General features: G+C 47.8%; 2 protein-coding genes across 2 annotated transcripts; both read right to left on the reverse strand.

Moving 5' to 3' along the window:
- Window positions 1-1615: 1615 nt before the first annotated feature.
- LOC121665916 (cytochrome P450 2J2) lies at window positions 1616-7363 on the reverse strand. Its single transcript, XM_042030832.1, has 10 exons — window positions 7194-7363; window positions 6525-6830; window positions 5848-6010; window positions 5557-5706; window positions 4874-5034; window positions 4298-4474; window positions 3903-4038; window positions 3521-3708; window positions 2925-3063; window positions 1616-2264 (listed from the first exon to the last, which is right to left on the reverse strand). Exons 2-10 carry the CDS (start codon window positions 6711-6713, stop codon window positions 2089-2091), a joined length of 1479 nt encoding a protein of 492 aa, XP_041886766.1. The 5' UTR covers window positions 6714-6830; window positions 7194-7363; the 3' UTR covers window positions 1616-2088.
- Window positions 7364-9577: 2214 nt separating this feature from the next.
- LOC121665915 (cytochrome P450 2J2-like) lies at window positions 9578-19500 on the reverse strand. The gene is made up of 9 exons (XM_042030831.1): window positions 18959-19500; window positions 17265-17427; window positions 16484-16624; window positions 14385-14545; window positions 13422-13598; window positions 12728-12869; window positions 11983-12170; window positions 10895-11033; window positions 9578-10438 (listed from the first exon to the last, which is right to left on the reverse strand). The coding sequence occupies exons 1-9, from the start codon at window positions 19163-19165 to the stop codon at window positions 10260-10262; spliced, it is 1497 nt and encodes a 498-aa protein (XP_041886765.1). The 5' UTR covers window positions 19166-19500; the 3' UTR covers window positions 9578-10259.
- Between the last annotated feature and the right edge of the window lie 5343 nt (window positions 19501-24843).

Raw genomic sequence — 24843 nt, forward strand, 5'->3', positions numbered from 1 at the left:
GGCATTATGGAAGAACTGTTTTTCCTGCTTTCTGAGGCTGGACATAAAAGCAGTTTCAGACACTGAACACCAAAACCTGCAGGTGTGTGAGGGAGAAGGGAAGGGAAGAGGTGCTCAGCTGTGCAGGAAGCCTTAACCAAGCTGCAGGATGTGTTCAGCCCTGACCCTGTTTGTATGCAGCTTTCTGGCAGCTCCTGAAGAGCCAGGCACTGCAGCAGGAGGTTTGTGGAGGGGTGTCCCTGGAAGAGAAGTGCAGGATGAAAGCCCTGAGTGAAAAGGAAAGGAGGAGCTGAGGTCGGTCACATATGGGAGATGTTTTGGTGGGGGGGGGACAAAATACTCAAGAAGCTTGTGAAATGCATTCTTTTTTTGGAATTTAACTAACCTAGCAGAGGCCTAGAGAGGAAGCTTTTGGATAGAGCAGCAGCTTGGGAAAGGAAATGGGAATCTGAGCAGAGCACTGGGGGACAAAGTACCACAAAACAGTCAGATGACACCTGTGAACTGGACGTGTTTTGGGAGTAATGCTGCACACAGCAGAAACTCGTCACTGCTCCCCTCCCCTGTTCCCAGTCAATTCCAGGCATGCAGCCTTCCCCTTCAGCTTCTCTCAGGAAAGGAAAAGAAAGGGTATCAGGTCTAGAAAGTCAAATGACTTTCTTGTTTCTGCTGGAAAGGGGAGGTGTGGGAGCCCGTGCCAGCAGCAGGTTGGATGGCAGCTGGCATGAGGAGAAGGAGGGTTGGGGGGCGGGGGCTGACCAGGTTCTCACTAGGAATGGGATGAGACAAGTCTGCATTTTATAAATGAGCTGGTTTGTGTCCCACCATGTGTCCTCTTTTCTCCACCTTATGGATGTGTGAAACAGCCTCAAGTACCAGAAACACCTATCTCAGTCCAAACTCTTGTTTCCACTGGCACAGAACACCAGAGGAGGTGGCAGAACCCCCCACCCAGCCCGGTGCTGAAGGAGCTTTGTCAGAAGCTGTGTTCACCTGGGAGAAATTTGCTTCCTCTAGGAACATCCAGGGAAAATTGAAAATGAAGAGGAAAAGATTGCTCGCTGATCATTTCCTCAGCAGGAGAGCAGGAGCTGGAGGTGTGTGTTCCTGGTGTTGTGCTGATTTCCTGAGGCAGCCCCCATCCTGCTCCTGGGAGCTGCAGCTTCAACGGGGTCCTCTGGTGCAGCTGTTTCCCAGTTCAGTGCATTTCCTGGTGTTAACCATTGGTTGCCTATCTTGGGCTGGTTTCGCTGTGTAGGTGATGGTTTAAAATAGTAATTTGTTGCTGTTATTTTCCAAGGCACTCTTTCCCTCATGAGACTGTTGAGTGCAGCTTAACCATGTCATGTGTTGCTGGAGCTCACCCCGCTGCTCCTGGACACACCAGTCACTCCGTGATGCTGGGCAGGTAAACAGGGAGGATTTTGCATATTGTAATTCTAGTTGTGCTGTCAGGATCATTTTTTCCATCACTTCTGTAGGAATTGCCTTTGCTTTTACAGTGCCAGCCTCCTGCAGTGCTGCAGCACTGCAGGGGCAGAAACACAGGGCCCACAGCCAGTGCCAGACATGACCTGTGTTGGTCTTCACTTTGCAGAACACTTCATGACAAAAGTGTTTTGGTAAAGATTTATTGATGCATGGGACAGGTTTTATAGAGTGACATTTTTTTAGAGGAGTACATATTAAGGAAATGTCAAATTAATACTGGTGTTAATGTTATAAAACAAAGGCTGATACTGCCCTTCCACTGTACCCAGCCACAGCCTCAACAGTGCAGTCGCTAAAGTATCCCTCATTTTGCCAAGGTGAACCATGGCCATCCATCATAAAATTAGGAAAGCCCTAAGCCTCTCATTCATTTACAGTGCCATAGGGCAAGCCTAAAAATGCCCTGGTAGCTCCCAGACTGATCACCTGATCACATTATCACAGGATACAGGGTGCAAGGTCTACTTGCAATAGAAATGATTTCGCAATTGCTTTGAAAGAAAGAAACCCCCTAGCCTCCCTCTGGAGCTGTCAAGAGCTTGTTTTCAGCACTCTTCACAGAGGATTTTCCATGTGAGGATGGTGGCCAAGGCTTCCCTACCGAGGCACAGCACAGATCTTGTAGGGCTGTGGGGCCATTGCAATGCCTATCATGGGCTGGAGGCTGAGCTTGGTGTCTGGGGGTACCTGGAAGGTGAATTTCTGGAGCAGGGATGTGAAGAAGAGGAAGAGCTCAGCACGGGCCAGCACCTCTCCCAGGCAGGCACGCTTTCCTGCGGAGACAGCAACCCACGACATCCTCAGACTCTGCTTTTGCTGCTGAAAATGCTCTGCCCGCCCTTAGGACCACGGTCTAGCTGTGTTATCCCATTCCTGGATGAGTTTTGCAACCCAAACCAAGCTTCCCAGTAACGACTTTGGCATTACAGTATGGTCTGCCCCCCAAATTGCATGACTTTGTGAGGACAATTCACACGCACACACAAAGCCTGGACCATGCCCATGCTGGGAGAGCTCACCAAAGAGAGCTACCAGAGGAGTTGTGTGATGCTGGTGGAAACAGGTGCTGAAAGCAACTTCCCCAGGGAGAGCTGCTGGCTGGGGAACCCTGTTGTGGCAGCAGTGAGGCCCCTGGTGAGCTCAGCCATGTGGGAGCAGGAGCACGGAGCACTGCTCTTGCCTCGGTGAAGGTGTTCCTAAGGTCTCTGGAATTTACATGGTTTTTTATTCATCCTCATTTCTCTTTTGTGAGTGTGAAGAGAGACAAGAAAGAGCCCCAAGTGTGGCTGTGGTACTTGGGGCAGGCCATGGGAGCAGTTTGGGCAAAACGTCCCAGGGTGTATCTGCCCTTTCCATTGCTATTTTCCTCTCTGTCTCCACCCTGCAGTTGGAAACTCAAGCCCACATGTGCACCACAAGTCAGCGAGTCTTACCCACAGAAAATGGTATAAAATATTCTTTTTTACAGAACTTCCCATCCTTCAGAAAATGCTCGGGGTTAAAAGCATCAGGGGTTTCCCACTCACTGTTGTCAAACAGCAGAGAGGTTAAATTTGTCATTACAATAGTGCCCTAAGAGGAAAAAAAAGAAAAATAAATCACACTTTCTCTAGCACTGACAGCAAGAGGGGCAGTTTTATCTTCCAGTCTCCTCTCCAGGAAGAACATCCACAGTCAAATCCTACCAAAATTATTTGTGCCATACCCCACTGCACGCCCAGATCTTTCTACTTCTTGTCTGTTTGGAGGTGTGGTTATATAACTGCATTTTTCCCTCATCAGCATTGTTTTTATCTGTTGTAAACTTGGGTCAAAGTTCTGTAAGAGCTGGGATCTGTGCCTCAAAGGCATGTGTGGGGGTGTGGCACCATTCAGGGAACTGGAGAACATTGTTTGGATAGCAAAAATCCATGTTCAGCAGGAGCGAACTCTGGGCAGGGACACTGTCTGCACAGGAGGGACCTGGCCTGGCACACTGTGCCCTGGGGAGCTGGGAGTCTCCCTGGAGTCCCAGCGCTCCGGAATTTACCTTTGGGATGTAGTAGCCATCCAGGTGGGTATCCTCTGATGCCATTCTTGGCACGTTGAAAGGGATAACGTTGCCTTTCCTCTGCACTTCATGGATGACAGCGTTGGTGTAGTGCAGGTTGTTCCTGTCCTCCAGGGCTGGTGGCCGTGCCTGGCCGATGACTGCATCGATCTCGGCTTGCACCCGGGCTGGGGGGAAAGAGCAGGAATCAGCCCAGGGAGCAACCCGCGGAACATTACAAGGCTATTGCTGTAAGGGTCCACCAAGGGACCTGGGCCACTGTTTACGCCTCTTATGCAAGTGTGGGGACATTCCCAGCTGCTCTCTCACAAAGCTGTGGCAGATAAAAGCAAGGGAAAACACTGAGTTTTCTTAACTGTACCTTGAATTTCTGGATACGTGGCCATAAACAGCAAAGCCCAGCGGAGGGTTGAGGACGTGGTCTCGGTCCCGGCTACCAGCAGGTCGAGTGTGCAGGCCGTGAGATGTTCCTCCTTGAAGGTGTCACTGCCGTTGTCCTTCATGAGAAGATGTGTTAGTGCCACAGGAACAGTGAGGGTGTCCTGGCACCAGGCTTGGTCCAGACCCCCGCAAGGATTTTGGTAGAAACTGCTGACCCCCCTGCATCCCCATCCTGCTGGTGGTGGCCTGAACCTGATATCTGTCCTGAGCTCATAAGAGTCCACACAGGCAACTCAGATGGAGAATCTGGGCTCATTTCCCATCCCTTCTGATGGCTAAGCCCCGCCCCAGTAGGGTTTTCTCCCCATTGCTGACCTTGGAAATCTCCAGCAGGTAGCTGTCAATGTAGTCTCGGCACTCCGAGGGGTTCCAGTCCTCCTTGTGTTTGTTGATCTGCTCTTGCATAAATTTTTTCAACACCCTCCAGTTTTTAAAAATGGTTTGGTGGGCTCCAGGTAAGTACTTCATTATAGATGGGAAGTTGTTATACAGCTTTGAACACAGAAGGAGAACAACAAATTGAATAAATGACTTTAAAAAACTCTTCTGACATTGGAACTTGGAGTCTGCAATTGCACTTGCTGAATTTCTGGACCTGGTGGAAATAGCTCAGGTCCAGAAGAGTAGAATTCTCATTATGGAGTAACTTGTGTGTTACTCAGTGTTTCAGCAGACAAGCTGATAATCAGTGGGCAGGAAAAGTGATTTTGGGTGAGAGAGAGCAGCGTGAGTATGGCACAACTTGAACTGAAAGCAGAAAGAAATTACAGGCAAATCTATCCTGTGCAAAGGAACGTGGAATGACAGGTTTGGTGATGACAGCACTGTGACTTTTGAGGCTGACTCCAGAGACGAAACCGTGGCCCTGCGTTGGTGGGAGGAGGGCTGTACCTGGCTCGTGATGGCTCCATGGAGGACAACCGTGTCGTACATCAGCTTCAGCAGCCTTTGGAAGTCCTCATCGTGATATTCAAACCGATTGCCAAAGATGAGGGAGCAGATGACGTTTGAAATAGCATTAGTGACTTTAAACTGAGGGTTGAAAGGATTCCCTGGAGAAGAAAAAGATCAGTTCTCTTCCATTCTTCTCAGAAAAGAAGAAAACAGATGTCAGAGGTAAAATAGTCACGAAATACGAATGAAATGAGTGGCCCCTCATGGGCACTGTCCTATGTCAGTGCCTTCCTGGGGTGCCTGGCTGACCCCATGAGCTGGCCAAGCTTGGCAGGGCAACCCCAGTGGTCCCAGTTCAATCAGATTATGGAGATGTTTGTTTACTTTGGAAATCAAGGTCTGCAGGATGTCATTCGAATTCATTGGAAATATCAGCGTTTATGCACACATGGTATATCCCAGAGAGGAGTAGGCTGAAGGTGGGCTATGAATAATGCAGTGGGTGTTGCCTGGCTGCGTTCCCCAACCAGCTGGAAGGCAAAGCACCTGTAGAAAGGAGCAGGGATGCTGGCAGGGTTGTAGCATCCCTTGCAAGGTGGGGTATTTCTCAGCAGGCAGTGAAATTATAACAGGCCCTACCAGTTCCTGCCTTCACAGCTGATGAGGGCTGTGGCACTCACCCTGCTCATCCCTAAATGCATCCACGAGGTATTGGCACTCCTCCTGGATGCGCTCCTCCAGGCTCCTCTTCCCCAAGCCGAAGTTTCGGAGTGTGGTCAGGGTGAACCTCCTCTGTGCCTTCCACAGGTGCCCGGTGGAGGAGATCAGTCCTGGCAGGAACACCCCCTGTGAGCCAGGGCTGATCCCCTATCGAGGGAGAAAAGCTCCAGGGCTCTGCCCTCTCTCCACTCTCCAGTTGTCTCAGACCTCTGCAGGGTCAAGGCTTGGCTCTTACTTGAGGGATAACTCACCCATCTTGCTGAAGATCTCCTCGTCGAGAGGAAGATCAGGGCGGTCCATGAACTTTTCCCCTTGGTTCACAAGCACTTCCTTCACCAGCCGCATCCCACTTACCATCACTAACTTCATGCTGCCCATGTGCATGCCAAAGATGTCACCGTATCTTTTACTCACCTGGGAGGGGACATGAATAAAAGGGGTTACATTTGCAATGAATGTGCCTGGTGAGACTGGGACGGCCCTGTCACGGGACTTGGGTGAAAATATGGGAAGAGTGGGAGGGGAGACAGAATGTGTGCACTCTGCCTGAGGGCACAGACTTTTTTCTTTCCTCTTTTCCTGAATCGGTGATCCAGAGTTGGTGTTAATTTGCCATAAATTCAGTAAGCCTCACCAGGTTTGATTTTTCAGTCCTATGTTTTTCCAGTTTTTGTTTCACCCCATCCCAGCCCCAACTCAGACCTAGAGGGTTCATACATCTGTGACTGCACCTGTGGTATCATGTTGTGACCTTTGCCCACAGGATCACTCCACACATCACCCTCCTTGTACTCAGGTAAGTGTTATCAATGAGGGCAAACCTCCTGCCTGCCTTCGGGTGTTTGGGTTATCCCCTTCCCTGCATGGCCAGAGATGTGTAGCTGCAATCCCTCCATCCCTTCCCCACACTGCCCACCCACCTACATACCCTCTTCACTGAGGCCACGGGATCTTTGAAGTTTACAAGGTAGAGGTGCCCCAAAAAGGGAAGGCGGAAGGGGGTGGGAGGGAAGTTCTTTGGAGTTCTGTTCTTCATGTAGTCAGTGATGAGCAGGAAGACAAGGAGAAAGATGAGGAATGTCTGGAGGGAGATGCTGTCCCAGGGGAAGTGCAGCATGGCTGGGTGGTGGGGCTCTGCAGGGATGTGTCCCACAGCAGGTCAGAGCAGGTAGAGCTCACAGGGCACCACTGAGGCCCCCAGGGCCAGGGGAAGATGGATGATACGCTGGCACAGCTGTGGGTGCAAACACAGGACAGCATGGAGTGGCTTTTGCTGGCCTGGTCTAGAGGCTGTGTTCAGACTCCTGCTTTCCCAGCTTTCAGCAGCAATTAAAACCCTTCTTGATTAAACTGAAAGATTTCCTCTGATCTGATTTTAAAAAAAACCCCACCATAAATCAGAACGCCCCCAGCTTCCCCTTTCCCCTCCAGCCTCCCCTCAGTACTTTACTAAACCCTAGTGCTCCATGCCCTTGTCTAAAGGACAGAAATGAGCTTTGTGGAATTGAGATCAAAACCTTCTGGCAGCTTCACTGTGCTGTTCCCACAAGCCCATCTCCTGGGATGAACCCTGCTCTCTCCCCCCCGGTGCCCTCACCGTGCGTTTCAGTGTCGGCTTCTCAGCGCCAGGGAGGCTCCAGCTGCTCCGAGAGCCTTGTGCTTTCCTTGTTTACAGCAGCTCGCTCGCTGGTATGAGGAGTCCTGGGCCAAGCCCCAGGTGTCAGGGGACATCCGAGATAAGGTTGCACAAACCTTTCACAAACCCTCTGACTCAGTTTTGTGTTTCTGTGTGCCTGGTGACGTGGGCTGGGAGTAAACAGCTGTCCCGGAACTCAGCGCTTCCGAAGCACCGTCATTTTCTGATCTCCACCAGACGGGTGCAGGCAGAACAGCTTGCTCTGGCCATGCCTTGAGCCCTCCAGCCACCCCTTCCCACTTACCTTGTCCTTCACCACAGGTTACGACCCAAAGCCCCTCAGAGCTCAGGCAGGTGCTGAGAAGCTGATGCAGATGCCCATCTCTGCAGGCTGGAGCCCTTCAGTGGTAGCTGGCAGCAGAATGTGCCGCATTTTCCCACCCAGGAGCAGCTTTGGGTTAGAGTGGTGTTCACACACACAGATCACATGGAATTTTGATGTGTATGTTGTGTTTTACTGTGAAAGGAGCAGGGAGCAGCAGCACTTTGCCCTTGCACCACGTGGCTCTGCTACAGCCCTTTGCGGTCATCAGCTGCCACCTCCTGCTCTGGGGATGTTTTGGGTTTCTTTTCTCTCTTTTGGAGGCATCAGTTGTGGCTGTTGGGATTGTCCAGTGCTGATGACAGGGCACAGAGGTGCAGCAGAGCCACTGGAGTGATGCCATACACATGCTCTCCTTGGGAAGCTGGAGAAGTCAAATCTCTGTTTTATTGTGGAATTTAAAGGGGAAAAACCTGTTTTTGAGGAAAATCTCTCTTTTTACCTCTGGTTTTTAAGCACACTTGGGCATGAACCTGTGGAGATGCACGTGTTCCCCAGCAGTGACATGAAAGGATCCACTCAAAAAGTAAACAAATTTGTGCCTCCTGCCTTTAAGGTATGGCATCATTGCATTTAATTTTGGTATTTTTCCCCAAATGATAAAAAAAAAAAAAAAAAAAAAGAAGAAGAAAAAGAAGATGAGTTTAATCATTTATTCTCTCTGTGAGTAGGAGAGGAAACCCCAAAGTAACAAGGAAACACAAGCTGGAAATGAAAGAGAGATCAACATTTATTTGCTAAGCCAGTGCAAATAATACAAGCTAGTAGCCACATGACAGAGGTCAGACCTACAGCAAAACAAATTAAAAAATGGAGAGAAACCAGTGCCTAGTGCCGAGCGGCTTTGAAGACTTCATAGGTGAAAAAAAAGTCCCTGGGTCTTTTATGTTTTCCCTTTTACAAAAAAACACAACATGGGAGCCTGTGACTGTGAAACAATAATTAAAAACGCAATAGGATTAAAGTGATCAGTCGGAAGGACAACTCAGTGACAGAATCCTCGTGCGCCCGGCGTGGCACGGATGGGATGTGCAGAGGACTCTCCCCTGTGGCATAAATCTGTCACTGCACAGGGATTGCTTTGTACCGCAGCAAAGCCGGTATTGCCGGACACAGAGGAGAAAACCGGTGGAAATGGAACTCGATGTAATCCTCTTTTCCTGTTAACTATTCCATATCCTACGTGGGTACCCACAGAAAAGTCATTTATGAAAGGGGAGAGGCAAGAAAAAAACAAGAGGAAAAAGAATAATCTTTGCTGTGACTATACTCCGAACTGAAGCACACAGGAGACAGCATTTCTAAGCATGAATGCTTGGTCACATAAAAGGAAGTTGCATATGTAATTAACTCTTATCCAAAGACACCTAGTACAGAAGAAGCTCTGTGTTCATTGTGGAGGGTGCCCTGTCCCAAGCCACTTCCTTGGCCCCACGCTATCTCCATGCCGGTCACACACAGATACAAATCTTTGCCAGAAACAGAGAGGAAGTGTTGAACTTGTGATTTCCCACCACAAAGCCACTGTTCCAACACTTCCTTCTGAGGGCCAGCACTGAGCCGCCACGGCTATGACCCTCCCAGCACTCTCTGCTGCTTCCTTTTCTGCTGGGCTTCAGGTGAACTGCTCCCCAGCAACTCCAGGGGATTATTTTATTGCAACTTTTCTGATTTGTATTCTACTACCACAAACCTTCTGCTTTTCTACACTAAAACTGCAATAATGTATTTTTATAGCCCTTCCAGACCAGCTGGAAGCACAGCTCCTTGTGCCATCCCACTTGGGTTGGGCTTTGGTAGAAGATGCTTCTACTCCCCTGTAGCCTCCTAACTAAAATTTCCACATACTCTATGAGATCCAAAAAATGCTTGCTGCTGCTGCTGCAGAGATCTCTGCTTAGATATTTTTTATCCCTGGAAGTGTCCAAGGCCAGGATGGATGGGGCTTGGAGCAACCTGGTCTCGGGGAAATTGTCCCTGGCCATGGCAGAGGGGTTGAACAAGGTGATCTTTAAGGTCCCTTTCAAGCCAAACCATTCCTTGTTTCTGTGATTTCCATCACACAGCAGCAATGTGGTGCTGTAGGGAGTGTTCATCACACGAAGTCCAAGCCCACCTGAGGCTCAGGACTGGCTGTGGCTACCTTAAAGTCCAGATTGGTGCTGAGTCATGAGTCTAGAGTTTGTATGTCCAAGGCCAGCTGCTCCCTCTAAGCAGGGACACCTCAGGAAACACAGCCCTTGGCTATCTGGGTGCTGCAATATTAGGGGTTGCTAAGTGGTCTCTGGGTGATGGACATACCCCCTATGGAAAAGTCAACATCAAACCATGATTTGCAGCTGGCAGACACCTTCCTGTAAGTTTCTGGCAGTGGAAATTAGGTAAGAAGGCTTTTAAATCCATTCATTTTTTCAGACTGGTAGCGGGGAGCAGGAATCAGGTGAAGGGAAGAGCCACAAGACTTGTGTTTGTTGCAGTGTGCAGGATGTGGCCCTTGTGCCCTTCCCCTGCCACCCAGATGCTGGCTGGTGTTGGACCTCCAGGGCCCATCATTTCAGCCCAAAATCTCTGGGGTGGTCAGGAGAAGGGGCAGTTCCCAGTTTGTGGGGGCTGCACTGGGGGTCCGGGGCAGCTCCGGGCCTGGCTCAGCCACGGGGCACGGCGCAGAGCTGGAAGGGCTTGGGGCAGCGCGTGAGGCTGAGCGTGAAGGCGAAGGACAGCGCGGCCGCTGCCGGGGCCTGGAAGGTGAACTTCTGCAGCAGGGCTACGAAAAAGATGAAGAGCTCGGTCCTGGCGAGCTGCTCCCCGGGACAAGCCCTCTTGCCTGCAAAAGGAGCACAAATAACCTGGAGGAGTCCTGAGCGAGCTCCAGCCACCTCTGAGCCTCCTCTGGCCTGCGCTGCCTTGCACAGGCTGAGGCAGCTTTTCTTTCTGGAAAGGTTAGGTGGCAATGTTCACCCACACAATCTGCTCAAACCTTCCCCAGAAGTTTACTGTCGAGCAAACTGCGCCTGTTCTGAGAGGCAAAGAGCGGAAACAGTCTGAACAACCCAGTTACTCAACTTGTGCAAGAAGAAAAACCTTATTTTTTTTATCCCTCAATAACAAACTGATTTCCTTCCCACTCCGAGCAGCCACTATTAACTGTGACTGGGATTTTCACTGTGGGGATGGGCTGGAAGCTGGACAGGAGCAGTACCTCCTACTCTATAAGCAGTGTCTTGGGGAAAAAATAAAACCTCTGCAAAAAGAAAAGCTACCTGCCCATCCATCATCCTACCTGCAGAGAAGGGCAGAAAAGCCTCCCGCCTCCTGTACTGGCCGTTTTCCAGGAAATGTTCAGGATTAAAGGTGTCTGGAGTCTCCCACACGTTTTTGTCGAACATTATCGAAGTCAGGCTGGTCATCAGGGTGGTGCCCTGCGAGAGGTGGAGAAAAGGGGCGATTACGCGGAGGAGAGGAGCTGACGTGTTGTCAGACTGGGTTATTATTAGCTCTGTAAACTACACTGTTTTAAGGGCAAAACGTTTTGGTTTTTTTTTTTCCCCCCTAAGCTACACAATTAAATGAGGGTGAAAGTCTGCAGGATTGTTCACTTGTGTGTGCCTTTACATATCGCTGAGTTTTGATCTGCACCCTGAGCTGCAGTAACAGGTGATGTTAATGCAAACCAACTTTAAATTGGTAGTACTGCATTCCCATAGGACCTTGAAGCAATTTAATCAAGTAATTTTCAATCAATTTGTTTAAATGTATGTATTTTTTTAAAAAAAACTGATCTGGTTTATCTCCACATTCTCCTTCAGCAAGAGAAATATTCTGATCAATGTGGAGGAAAATGCCTGGATTTTTTATTTGTCTCATTGCAACCAGTCATATAGAGGGGAGAGACCAGTTATATATAAATCCCATATTTGTTTTTGTAATTGCAGAGCAGTGTGTGTGCAACAACACCCACTACCTGCCTTTCATCAAGTGCTACTTTTAACAGATGATTTTTAATATTTTCTGGAATTAACAAACGCAAACTGTTTGCTTTCCTATGTTTCCTAACCCTCTATTCCCATAATGTGTGGAGGGTGTCTTTTGTAAAATTTAAGGCATAAACCTTTTAAAATTGGAAATTAGGGCCAACACTGTAAGGATCTCACAATTATCCTCTTTAAGGAGGTGAGACCCATAACAGTCCCACAGAATCCATCCAGAAGGCTTGTATTTCCTATATAATTGTGGTATTTCTATATGATCCTGCTGGATGGTTCCCCTCTAGGTGAGATTCGGGACTTGGGCCATGAAGACCCTGCTTTGGTGGGATGAAGGCTGGTGGAATGAAGGCTGGTAGGAAGAAGGCTGGTGGTCCCCACGCACTTTGGGCAGGTGGAAGCCGGCCAGGGTGGTGTCGCTGGTGGCCATGCGGGGCACCCCCAGTGGCACCACGTTGCCCATGCGCAGGACCTCGCTCAGCACGGCGCTGGTGTAGGGCATCTTCTCCTTGTCGGCCATCGACGGCTGCTGGCACTGCCCGACCACGGCGTCGATCTCCTGCTGAACTTTCTCTGTGGGGAGCAAAAAAAAATTCAAAATATCTCTCTTCATAGAATCTGTAAGGCTGGGCAAGCTCTCTAAAATGATCGAGTCCAGCCGTTAACCCAACACTGCCAAACCATGTCCCCAAGTGCCACATCCACACTCCTTTTGAACATTTCCAGGGTGATTGCATGACTCCCCTGGGCAGCTTGTTCCAGGGCTGGACAACCTTTTCAATGAAGAAATTTTCCCTAATATCCAACCTAAACCATCCCTGGCACGACTTGAGGCCATTTCCCCTTGTCCTATCACTTGTTCCTTGGTAGAAGAGACCTACCCCCACCTGGTTGCACCCTCCTTTCAGGGAGTTGTAGAGTGTGAGAAGGTCCCCCCAAGCCTCCTTTTTGCTGTGCTAAACACTCCCAGTTCCCTCAACCGCTCCTCGTAAGACTTGTCTTCAGAAGGTTCCCAATAAGATACCTGGGGCACAGGCAGATCCAAGATGTGGCAGAGCTGGGATAACTCTGTTTCCTGAGTTTCCCTTGCCTAGTTTTGGGCTAAGCAAAGGACCCCTCAGTGGCCCTACCCTGAATGTGGGGGTACGCGGCCATGTAGAGCAGAGCCCAGTGGATGGCGGTCGCCGTTGTCTCAGTCCCAGTTAAGAACAGGTCCAAGGTGGAGCACAGCAGGTTTTCCTCGTGGAAATAGGAGCTGGTGTCACCCTTAAACTTGGAGGGAGAACACGGCAATGAAAACTCTTACTGTGGAGGGGATGGTTTCAAAAACCCAATCCTAAATCACCTGTGTGTAACTGAAGTCCTGCTGCTCCTTTTTTATCTACCCTCAGGCTTGGAAATTTCCAGCCTTTACTTTCACTGGATTTCAAGCCCTGAGGACTGTTTTGAAAGACACCCTGGTTGCTGTAGAGCGGCTCTTGAAAGCAGGTAGCATTTTTAAATGTCAAGTTTCACAATAGCAAACACAGGCCTGCGAGCGCTCATAGAAACATGAACATGTTCCCTGAGAGTCCTCCTACGCCGTGTGACAGAACGAAAAAGGGAAGAAGACAAAGTGTAAATCCTTTCAAACAGAAAAAAAAAAGAAAAATCTGTGTGTTTTCAAAGTGATCAGGCTTCTGCTGCTGCTAAAGTTTGATGTGGCAGAGGTAGGGAGGGGAAGGCAACGTGTGAGGCAAGAGCTCCCCTGACAAAACAGCCTTGAGTCTTCTTTGCTCACTCTGTGGGTTAATCCTTAGGTGGTTTGAGGTGTTTCCATCCTACCTTTTCTATTTCCTTCAGGTAACAGTCAATATAATCTCCTGCCTCCGACTGGTCCAAATCCTCCTTGTGCTTTGCGATCATGCCTTTCACAAAATATTGAAGTTTCTCCCAGTGCCTGAAGATTTTCCTGAAGGGTCCTGGCAACCATCTCATGATCCAAGGAAAAGCATTATAAAGCTGGTGAGAAATCAAACAGAGCAAAAGAGCATTTCTTGAGTTAGAAAAGAGCAAGTATTGTAGTTGAGAGGATGGGACAATTGATTAATTCTGCTTGCTACCAGGAAAAAAAAGTCAGTTTTGCTACAGTGGTCCAGTTTGTACAAACTTACTTACACAGGTGTAAACGAGGGCAAACAAGATAAGAATTGGACAGATGTTTTCTGCTGATAAAGTTCTTAAATACTGAGTGGCCAAAGCTGCCCCCTAATGTAAGGTGGCCACAGGTGAGGTGGATGCAGATGAGCCCCTTAGTGTGTCCCCATGGAGGGGACAGAGATCAGACCTGACCCATGGTGTGTGGCCATGCAGAAAATACATCACCAAATCCACCTATTTTGGTTCTAAACCTGGAATCTCAATTTTTTCATTAAAAAGTTATTTGAGAAACTTGTTGAGATATGGGTGAAGGAAAAGATAGGAATTTTCACTGTGTTACTAATTCTTCTTTTGGTAGAAACAGATACTTTTAAGATTTTCCCATTGTTCTTTGGTTATGTCAGGAATAAGATTGGTTTTACAATTATGTAGTGTTTTTTTTTCTCCATGTGCCCCAATATTTCCTTACTTTCCTGATGGACTTTGTGCATAAATCCCATCTAATGTAATACAATTCTCATGGTCATTTTCCTTTAAACGTGACTTTTTTTTCTACAGGAAAAGGCAGATTATATCAGTGCCTTAGAAACCCCAGTTTCTGAGCTGTTACATGCAGCTGAAGCTGGAAAAGCATCCAAGTGGCTTTACCTGGCCCCAGAAACTTCCGATGAGCAGCAGCGTTTCAGCCAGGGAGTGCAGCAGTTCCTGGAAACGGTTGTCATGGTAGTCGAAGCGGTTCCCAAAAGTGATGGAACAGATGATATTTGAAACAGCACTATTAATTTTGTAGTGGGGGTCAAATGGTTGTCCTGGAGGAAACAAAAGGAAAGGAAACTGCCTGAAGGGATGTCGTGGCCAGGTGGGGGTTGGTCCTTTCTCCCAAGGAACAAGGGACAGGACAAGAGGAAACAGCCTCAAGTTGTTCCAGAGGAGATTTTGATTGGATATGAGGGGAAATTTCTTCATTTGAAAGGATGGCAAGGCTTTGGAAGGGGCTGCCCAGGGCAGTGGTGGAGTCACCATTCCTGGAAGTGTTTGAAAGACATGTGGATGTGGCACCTGGGGACATGGTTTAGTGGTGAATGTGGCAGTGCTGGGTTAATGATTGGACTCAATGAACTTAAGGATATTTTCCAACATAAATCTCTCCATGATTCTGTGATTCTAAAGACAGCTTTCATTCTTTTTTCCTGTACAGTCTCAGTCAAAATCATTTTCTTTACCAGATCCACAGTTGTGAACCAGGGTGAGACCTCGCCTACGTCTCACCCATGGTGGTGCTCAGGTTTCACCCCATGTCCTGGGGTACCCACCACCCCCATCACCTCCAGTATCCCACTGGAACCTGGGCACTATGGGCCAGGACATCCCATCCTGTGTCCAGCCCAGGCTGCTGGCAGACAGTGACATTATCACTGAGCTGCCCAAGCAAGGTCTGAAGCATTTTCCAGGGAAAACAACCAGCAACATGCCATGCTGTGGCTGTCGACTTTGCCCGCTCCAACATGTGTTTGGTGCCAATTTTAAATGCCAGGAGATGGTCCCTCAAAGCTTAGCCCAGGGCAGGGAGCCCAGGACTAACCACACTGCAAAAATACCATTGCCCTGGGGCTTTAGTTGTCCACCACGAAGAAATCAAGGAAGGAGAGTGGGGAGAGGGTTGCAGATCTCTGTGCCCACCCGTAAACCCTAGCAATAGCTCATGTGGCCCATAGAGCACAATTATAAAGTGAAGTGTGATGTGATGCTCGTCACCTCTGTCTTCCCTGGGAGAGCTACTGAGCAGAGACTTTCATCTCCTCAAGCACATTTCAGCAGCCTGGAGAGCCACCTGCTGTGACAAGAGACTGATCTCAGTGACAAGCCCAGTCCAACCCCAAGCTGCTGTTGAGCATCACTTTGAAATGCAAGGCACTCCTCGCAGGACTGCTGATCTCTTCACTCTTCAAGAAAGTAATTAAACTGGGCTGGTGCTCAGATATTAGAGTGATGGACATGATCACTATTTGTCATTACTAATGGGAAGAAAGGCCCAAACCAGCAGCTTAATTAGTTTATTGATCAGGACTATAGAAGACTATAATCAATTGGCAACATGGAGTATTTGGCCTGTTCAGTGCAACAGCAATTAAAATGGAGCAAGTTTAGTATATAATTTCACAATTCCTTTTTAGATCTTTCTTGTGTACTATATATAGCTCCATAGAATTAGCTCAACCCCATCTGCTTCTATTTAAAGCTGAAGTGCAACATCACCCATGTACCAACATACAAATTATTCTTACTAATATCCCTCTGGCAGTTTTTAAAAGCTGGACCATAAAAGAGCAAGGCACATGCTTCATCTGTGTGTGATACAAAAGGAAAGCCTGACTAAACAAGTTTTAAAATACTTTGCCAAACCAAGGACAAGCAGAGGTTAACTAAGCCTCTGAGTGGAAGTGCCTGATAGCAGGAGAGCTGCATTTATTCCTTCACAGAATGCATGAGACACTTCCTCAGCCATATAAACACGTTTTAATAACCACCTAGTATATATATATTTAATATTAATAAGGAAGAACTAAAATAGGAGGCCTGAGGTCTAAAATAAATGCTAAAAGGCAGAATCTGGAAGTGTAAGATAGAGATTTGAGCTATTGAAGAAATGTTTTGCACGTTTGGAGCTGTGTTGGGGTAAGAGTTTTCCTTCTCATCATTCATTTAGCTGGAAGCTCTGAGCATGGTGCTGTGCATTAACCCCCCACCTTTCTCCTCCTCAATCGTCTCCACGAGGTATCGGCTCTCCTCTTGCACTTTTTCCTCAAAATTTACTGCAAGGCTTTTCAGTGTTGCTAAAACAAACTTTCTCTGCTGCCTCCATATGTGCCCGTTCGATGATATGAGCCCTGTAGGTGGAAAAAACAGGTGAACAATCCTCTCTGTGGGTCATTTGTGAGTGTTAGGATTCAGAAACAGCCATTCTTTGTGGACAAAAACCCCAAACCAAGGCAAACAAAGCTTGTGGATGTGGAAAAGGCTATGGTTTTTCCTGGGAATTAAAATTCAAGAGTAATTGGCTTATGCTAAAGATCTAGCTTTATGGATTTGCTTTAATCTGCTACTTTGTCACTTTGCGTGGGAAAAAAAGGTGTAAGCCAAAATACTCTGAGTACTATCACACTGTTGGCAGAGCTGCAGGCAGGAGCACCCCGTCTCTGGAGCTGTGTGCAACCCAGGGAGGAAAAGTAAAGGAGAAATGAAAACCAAGGGGAAACTCTGCAAGTATATAGATTGCTGGGCAGCTTGCATTTATTTCTCCTCTTCCATTAAAATCTGGTTTTGAGCCCATCCTCACCCCTAAATCTCAGAGAGATTAAAACATACCCTCGTGAGATTATTAGTCTGAATTCAATTCTTTCCTTCCCCTGTGCAAGGTTTTCCAGGTGCAGTTCACAAGGGTTGAATTCAACCTGTTTCTTTCACTCTAACTGTTATCATTCCAAAGAGATCTAAGTTTTGTCCCAAAATTCTGGTAGCTGTGCTTACCAAAGCCTCTGAATATTTCTTGGAGGAGTGGAATATTTGGCCGATCAGCAAATATTTCAGCCTGGTGCACAAGAGCTTCTCTCACCATCTGGTACCCATTGACCACCACGAATGTCAGACTTCCAAACTGCACGCTGAAAATGTTCCCGTACCGACCCGTAAGCTGAAAGAGAGTCCATTGTCCTCTGAGAACAAGAAGATGGGGATTTTCAAAACTCACCCTGCCAAGACCTTGAGCAGGGACATCTAGCTTTGAATTTAACCCTGCTTGAAGCAAAGGGACTAGAGAAACCCAAACCCAAGTGTGCAGGTCCCATCCAATCTCAACTGTTCCGTGAAGACTGGAGAAGGCATAAAAGGGGCTGGAGAGCTGTAGGGTGGGAGAGATGGTTTGCTTATATTTGTTATCTTGTGTGACCTGGGTTTTACCAAGTGTTTACATCAGTTTGGCTTGTAACAAGGAGGTGACTTGCTTTGGAACTGGTGGGCGTCTGCCTTGTCCCACCAGCTGGGTCACCACACTCAGGCTCTTCCTGGTGAGGGCAAAACACGACAAATTACCCCTTTCATCAACTTTGTGTCTAGAGCAGTGTGGTTTCTTCTCCAGCTCTCCCATTTAGACAGGAGCTCTAACTGTTTATGGCTAGAAACATACTTCTAATTTTAAGCCTGACCGCATTTATGGCCAAATTACAGCCATTTTCCTTGCATGGACTTTGCTGTCATTAGTGTCTCCTCTGAGAGGTATAAGAGTAAAGTGGGATCATATCTCCTCTCTGTCAAGGAGCTCATCCTCTTCTTAGAATGAATCTACACGAAAGGACACACAGAGTCACCCCAAACTGCTGTGGTGACTCATGAAACCAGCCTGGGACCAAATGGGTGTCTCAGGCATTGTGTGCTTGTAAATGAATGGGATTAATTTTCTTAATAACTGTGTGTATTGACAAAATATCCTGAACTCACTGCCTCAGCCTTCCCCAAGGATTCCCTTAGGGACCACCTGTGCTGATGGCCTGAGAACACCCAGGGTAGACAGGCTGGTGTCAGCCTGCTGAGCAAAAGCAGGAGACAAATGGTCACCAGAAAGGATTTTTGCAGCCAGCATGCCAGAACTTCTTCCACCTTTTCAGAGGGGAATACTCAGCATGTATAAAATCTCTCTCTTTTTGGCTCTGGTGGGAGTCAAAGCTGTGGAAACCTTTCTAGAGAGATCACTGCCTCTTTCTGCAACACAGAAGAAACCACAGAACATAAGATTTTAAATGTTTCTTTCAGATGTGATGGGGTGAATCATTGGCCTCTGAGCAAGGACAATGACAGGACAATTTCCAGAGGTGATCTTCACAGTCCAAACAGTTCATTTCTCACACAGCTCTTTTCACCTCTCCCCCAGCCTGGTCCAGCTCTTCAGAGCCCTTTGTGGACTCCAGAAGGAAATGGTCACAGTCAGATGGGAAGAAAAGAGGGAACATGTAGGTCTACCTCTGTTATGGATTTCTTTCCCATTGGACCTTCCTACTCCCCTGGAAGAGGAGGTGATAGTGAGAGATAAAACCAAGAAGGGTCATCTACCTTATGTGGTTATTATATACCTAGTTCTGCCTGAGAGTGCCCTTGCTGCTTCACAGTGTGGTGACAAGAGTCATGGAAGGGTAAGATGTTAGTAGGGAAAATGTCCATGGAGCTCTTACCTTCTGCAGTGCGAGATGGAGGGGCTGCTTAAAGTCCACAAAGGTTCCCACGAGAGGAAAGAGCTGCGGCCCTGGAGGGAAATTCCTGGGTCGTCTCTTTTTCACAAGGTCAATAATCAAAAGAAAAATGACCAGAACCACCAAGAGCATCCGACCATTCAGCTTTTCCAAGAGAGAAACCAAATCAGGCCAAAACTGAAGTTCCATCTTGGCTGATAAACTCGCAGGTTTTCATCCCAGGAAGGGACTTGATTCTGGTGTTACATTTGCTAAAACAGGAGTAAGAAAGGACTGGAGAAGAAGCAAAAAAAGCTAAAATGCTGATAGCTGACTGGGGACAGAAGCTGCTTTTCCATGTGCAGCTGCTGCCACACCACCTGCTGAATAACTAACTTTAAACACCAGGATCTCCAACCCCAAAACCTCACAACATTTGGACCAACAAAAGCAATCTTGCAAACCTTTAGCTTTACATCTCTGTCAACTCCCTAATTTTCTTATGGAAGAGCATTCCTCCCTTTTTCCCTGAACAAGGGGCTCCTTTATATGGACACCCCACTGGGATTATCGGCATGGCAAACATTCGAGGTGAGGTGAAAGCAGCTTATGGGCTGATTACATGTGGTGGGCATCGTGCAGTTTCAGGGATGGTGAGGCATCTGAGGTGATGGACATCACACAAGTGGCTGAGGGGCTGATCCTGTTAAGTGCTAAGCACCATCTGCAAAGGGCTGGGTGCCTTCAGCATCCACCAAAGCCTTCCTGGCTTTGCCAGAGCTGTCAGGAGAGGTTGAGACAAGGCAAACACTGTGGGGGCCCAGGGCTCTCCCAGCCACACAAATGAGAGTTAAAGGAGCTTAATTTCGAGAGTGAGAACATAGGCTCATGTGCTTGCCATGAGATTGGAACTCATGCATTTAAATCTCCTGGGTTTTCCAAAAATCTCCTTTGAATAAAGCTTCATGTTGTCCTGGGGGAAGGCTGCAGTGGACTGACAGTGACCTCTGTGACTCGGAATCAATCTCGGGTCACCTGCTGATACTTAGCTACAACTTGGTTCCAGCTCTCTTTTTCTTCCTTTTTTTTTCCTTTTAAGAAATTTACTTTGCAAACAATCTAAATTTATATCAAAGCAAAACTGTAAATAATGAGTTTTCAGATTATTTGCCTAGAACTTACTGTGAGAAATTCTGAAGGATGGTCAATTTTTACTGTCACAGAATCCTATGATGGTTTGGTTTGAAAGGGAACTTAAAGATGGTCTGGTTCCAACCTCCTGTCATGGGCAGGGATGCTGTGTCTTCAGCTTTAAAGAAAGCTTTAATTTTTCAGGAAAGAAGTGCAGATTTTCATAGGAAACAATAATTGGGGAAAAAAATCTGGTATTCTCTAGTCTATCACCATTTTAAAAAGCTTTGCTGCCCATGTCTTTCATTACCTTAGAAACACAGACAGGCTGTCTGACAGACCTGCACCTCAGCCACGGCAGGAGTCTTTTTTAGGGGCAATAGTTATCCACAACCCAACCCTTCTTGCTTTGAAATATTATTTACAAGTTCCTGGATGGGGTCAGGCAGCAAACGGGGAGTAGTAATGGGAGAAACATCTCGCATCACTTGTGTATAAAGCGTATTTGATTTTACATGTCCCCATTGCACAGCTGTGAGCAGCAGTGGTTGGATGTGCTTTGCTTCTCCTCATGCTGGCGCACCCACGGTGCTCCTGCACCATTTGCATCCACGCACCTCTTCCAGCCTTCCTGGTGTGGCAAGCCAAGCCTGGCTTACCAGAGGCTAAATCAGGATAGCAGGCTCGTGCTCCTCATCCTGGCACCGGGCAGATGACTCGGTTGGTGGAGGTGTCAGCCTACAGCACGCTCAGAGGGACTGTGATGATAAGGCGTCAACTTCTGCTAGCCCAGTTTCACTCCTCTGTTCCTCGCTGTGCCATATGATTTGTCAGCATGCACAGAGTGCAGATCCCTCTACCACTTGTGGCTGCTGTGAATCGGGCTACGTGCAAAGCCAAGGTGTTAATGTGTTCTTCTGGGTGGTGTTGTGGGGGTGGGTGCATCGTGGTTGACAGGAGAAATGTTATTTTTAGCAGGAGGAGCACATTTTGCATGTACTCACATGTGTCTTGTCAGTCAGAAACCTCAAGTCTATTCCTTTGCCTTGAAGCTTCACATGTCCAAGTGCATCCCCTCACAAAGTTCTTAACATGCCAGATTTACTAAGAATTAGGGAAGAGTCTTCCAGTATTACCAGGGCTCTCCTAACCTTGGCAGACAATAACACCAGCATGTTATCAAACTGTGACGATGCTATTTCGGGTCCCAGGCTTTAATCAACCCAGTTCTCAGCACGTGGTGATGTGCAAATCCCCAAAGCACCGAGGAAGTCACGTCGCTGTGGCACATGGGCAATGTTGTTGGACAACTCCAGTCTCTGCAGTGTTGACAAGATCCTTATCTGTAAGATCCTGGTCACCTGCAGGATGAACCTGTTCCTCTGGTCAGCACCATGAATGCTGGAACATTGATCTTCTGCAGATCAAATAACCCAAATTTGAATTTGTAAGAGGATGCACACCCACACATCTAGTAGGATGTAGACCCACCTCCCCCCAGTTTCTCCCTGAATACCTCCCCTGACCCCAGTTCACAGCTTTTGACCACCTCACCTGAGCTCAAGGATACCACGTAGATAAATTGTGCCATATTGCATGGACACACAGGCATCACTGCCTGAATATTAAGGCATCTTGAACAGCCAACAGACAGAAATTGGCCCATATGCTTTGTACCTTCTTCCCTGGCTAGATGTCTAACTGTGTGCAGAAGGTTTTGAAACACAAAGAGAAACATTCTGTTAAAAATGCAATTACCATTTGTTTTTCAAGATATAGTATCCCATTATTTTTTCCAGAGAAGTGAAATTCAATAAGGTTACAACAGAATGTAGTCCAACAGTTTCCGTACTTTCAGAGCATTATTTAAGCTACAGAATTTCTTAATGATTAGAAACATATGTAGGAAAATTCACATGCAAAATGAGAATGACTGGAGACAATTTTCCCCCAAAACACTTTTTTTCAGGCAAGTAACAGCTCATCCACCACTGTTGTTCCATCCATCACTTTGGAGGTGTGAGACTCCCACCCACCTGGGGAGCCGCGTGCTCAGGTCACGTCAACAAACAGGCTCCAGCGAAGTCCAAGGACCCATCCTGATTTCCAACAAGGAATATTTTGCTGTTTCTCTCCTCTTTATGTCAGACCCAAGGAAGTGGGGCCATTTTCACCACAGCAAGCTCTTGAATAGCAGCGACCACCCCGATGTCTGTCTTAAGGCCACGTCCCAGAAGGTTTTCACGCAGGTGCAGCTGCTGTTTCATGGCCCAGCCCGGGTGAGTCTTCATGAACCTGGAGTCAATGACACTCATTTGCTTTCAGGGTTTACTTTACTGGATCAAATGAAATCTACAGGAGACTTGTAATTTCAGAAAACCAGGAATGGAGAGTGCTGGGGCACCCAAACCTGCTGGAGTAAACTCAGGGAAGACATGGTTGAACTCACTTCTTAGGCTGAAGTCCCCCACTTGGGGTGATTTCACTGGGACGTAAGGGCTCCCATACATCCAAGACTTTGACTTCATTGCCCAGAATCAGGAAGCCAAGTCCATATTTACTGCTCTGTATGTGTGGTGAACACTAAAGTGCCTCCAATTTTGCATCTTCTCTCTCTCCTCCCTCACCCAGACTAGGTGCAAGTAATCTCTAGGTTTTCCTGGGACCACAGACCTCTCACCCGTAGTCTCCTGACCACAAAAACATTTCAGTGCTCATTAGAGCTGTAAGGCAGGGAGCTGTCACCAGCAAACTGAGGCATTATGAACCTAAACCAAGTGGTGTGAGCAGACCTACAGTGTCCAGCTGTGCCATCTGGGAAGGATCCCAGAAGATGGGATGCTCAGTCCCCTTCTGTAACAGTCCAAAACGTCCCTTTTCTGCTGTAGAAGCCAGTTGTGAAGGGATTACATTCAGATTTGTCAGCCAGATAATCAAATGAAAGTAGCAGAAAGCACTGCAGGGAGCCTTCCCTGTGTCTCCCGACCCTGGATCACCCCTGGGTTTTTGGTCCAAAATTTTATTCCCTTCGCATGCGGGAGCCGCGTCGCCGTTGCCAGCGCCGCCCCGCAGGCACATCGCGTACGGAGGCACCGAGTCGGATTTGGGGGTGCCGGGTGCTTCCCCCCGAGGGGCCGCGCCCGCGGCAGCGCCAGAGGCAGCGCCCACCCTCCCCCTGGCACGGCTCTCCCACCGTCTGCCGCAACCTGGCAGCGCCGGGGCTGCAACCCCGGCTGTTCCGCATCCTCCAGCTCTCCGTAAACCTCCGGAACAGTCTCCCGTCTAAGGCGCACCTTTTCAGAATTCACAGAGAAGAGTACAGTCACATATTCCTCTCAAAGCCACAAGGACTTGACTAGAGCTAAAATGTCATTTATGTACATATCACAAGCGTTTTTCTAGGCACAGATGTCTTTCTGGTGCCAATATGCTGTTTATGTACTTATCTGTCACAAGCACATGTCTACATACATATGCCCTGCTGGCAGAGGCACAGAGCATTTTGAAACTCTTATTAGACTGCTAATGAATAATACGCATACAAAGGAGAAAACAGAAGGTGGGTCTATCAGGAACAGCCTCTTTCTTAACTACCTTTTAATTGTAGGAGAGGAAGAAAAGAGATGAATTTTGATATGTTGGCATCTGTGAAGGCCTGCTTAGCAACATACAACACCATCATTTTAAAAGTGGGTTTTTCACAGGTTTGGGTATTTTGGGGGGAGGGGAGGATTTTTTTTTTTCCCTCTTAAAAAAAAAAAACCACAAAATTTTGACACTGAGAGTATTGCAAATCCTGGTGCCAATGATGTATGATAGTGTGATTGTCACCATGGAATGCTGAAAAGCTCGAGCAGCTGTTTGGCATATTGACAGTGCGAATTCGGAGCGTTTTAAATGCAAATGACAGTATTCAATTGATCGCAGGAAAACAATGGGTCATAGCCTTACCTTTCCTTGGCTATGCTCTGAATAATCAGGCTGCAAATCCATGCACAATAGGGATATTGTACACGTTCTGGGGATTTTGTTCCCCGCGTTCATGGGGGTCGATATGATGCTTCTTTTGGGCAGAGCTGAAATAGAGGCACCGCTGAACTGTCCCAGGCACCTCGTGGGGGTGAGGTGGGGAAAAGGGCATAATTTGCTCCAAATCCACCACGTCCTAAGTGTCAGCCTGTTTTTCTTCACTTCTATCCTTTCCTGCTTGCTCTTTAATCATTCCCAAGGGTGGCTGGCTTTCTGCCTGACTTGTCTCCATTATACCCTGCTGCAATCAATATGGCAAGCAGAAATCAGCAGGAGAAGGCATGTTCTGCTCCCAGTGAGAGCCAGTGGGAGGGAAGTAGATCAGGCCAGCCAGCTGCAACCCCAGCCCGGCAGGCGAGCCGAAACCCAGCCGAAAAAAGCTGCCGCCAGACGGCTGGGTCCTGTTTCCTTCGTGGTGCCCCCTGCCCGGCAGCAAGCAGCAGGTAAAGGTCTTCCTCCTTCCCCCAGCCCTGGGAGGGCAGGCAGGAAAACCTGGCCCTGGTAAAATTTACACTGAAAGCCGATTTATTTATTTATTTATTTATTGGAAAGAAAAAGAAGGGTCTTTCCAAAGCAGAAAAGTCCAGGAATGGGGGAGCCACACTCTCACTTGAGCAAGTCTGTTACGTACAGACACTGGTGAGTGCTTGGTGGTTCAGGTGGGTTCACACTGGCTCAGGTCTCCAAGGTTGGCCATGGCAGGTTGAAGGCTGCCACTGCCACTCTTG

The sequence above is a fragment of the Corvus kubaryi genome, unplaced genomic scaffold, assembly GCF_017639235.1.
Source record: "Corvus kubaryi isolate FWS band 111438036 unplaced genomic scaffold, C.kubaryi_AGA036_p1.0 37334, whole genome shotgun sequence".
Classification (NCBI taxonomy): domain Eukaryota; kingdom Metazoa; phylum Chordata; class Aves; order Passeriformes; family Corvidae; genus Corvus; species Corvus kubaryi.

Excerpts from the sequence above, each read along its gene's own strand:
- LOC121665915 (XM_042030831.1), bottom strand. The coding sequence starts at position 19,165 with ATGGAACTTCAGTTTTGGCCTGATTTGGTTTCTCTCTTGGAAAAGCTG. Across the intron at positions 12,870-13,421 it reads ACCTGAAGGAAATAGAAAAG|TTTAAGGGTGACACCAGCTC; the intron begins GTAGGATGGAAA and ends TCTCCCTCCAAG. Across the intron at positions 11,034-11,982 it reads CCGGCTTCCACCTGCCCAAA|GGCACCACCCTGATGACCAG; the intron begins GTGCGTGGGGAC and ends CACCTCTCGCAG.
- LOC121665916 (XM_042030832.1), bottom strand. The coding sequence starts at position 6,713 with ATGCTGCACTTCCCCTGGGACAGCATCTCCCTCCAGACATTCCTCATC. Across the intron at positions 4,039-4,297 it reads ACCTGCTGGAGATTTCCAAG|GACAACGGCAGTGACACCTT; the intron begins GTCAGCAATGGG and ends CTTCTCATGAAG. Across the intron at positions 2,265-2,924 it reads TTTTATACCATTTTCTGTGG|GAAAGCGTGCCTGCCTGGGA; the intron begins GTAAGACTCGCT and ends CTGTCTCCGCAG.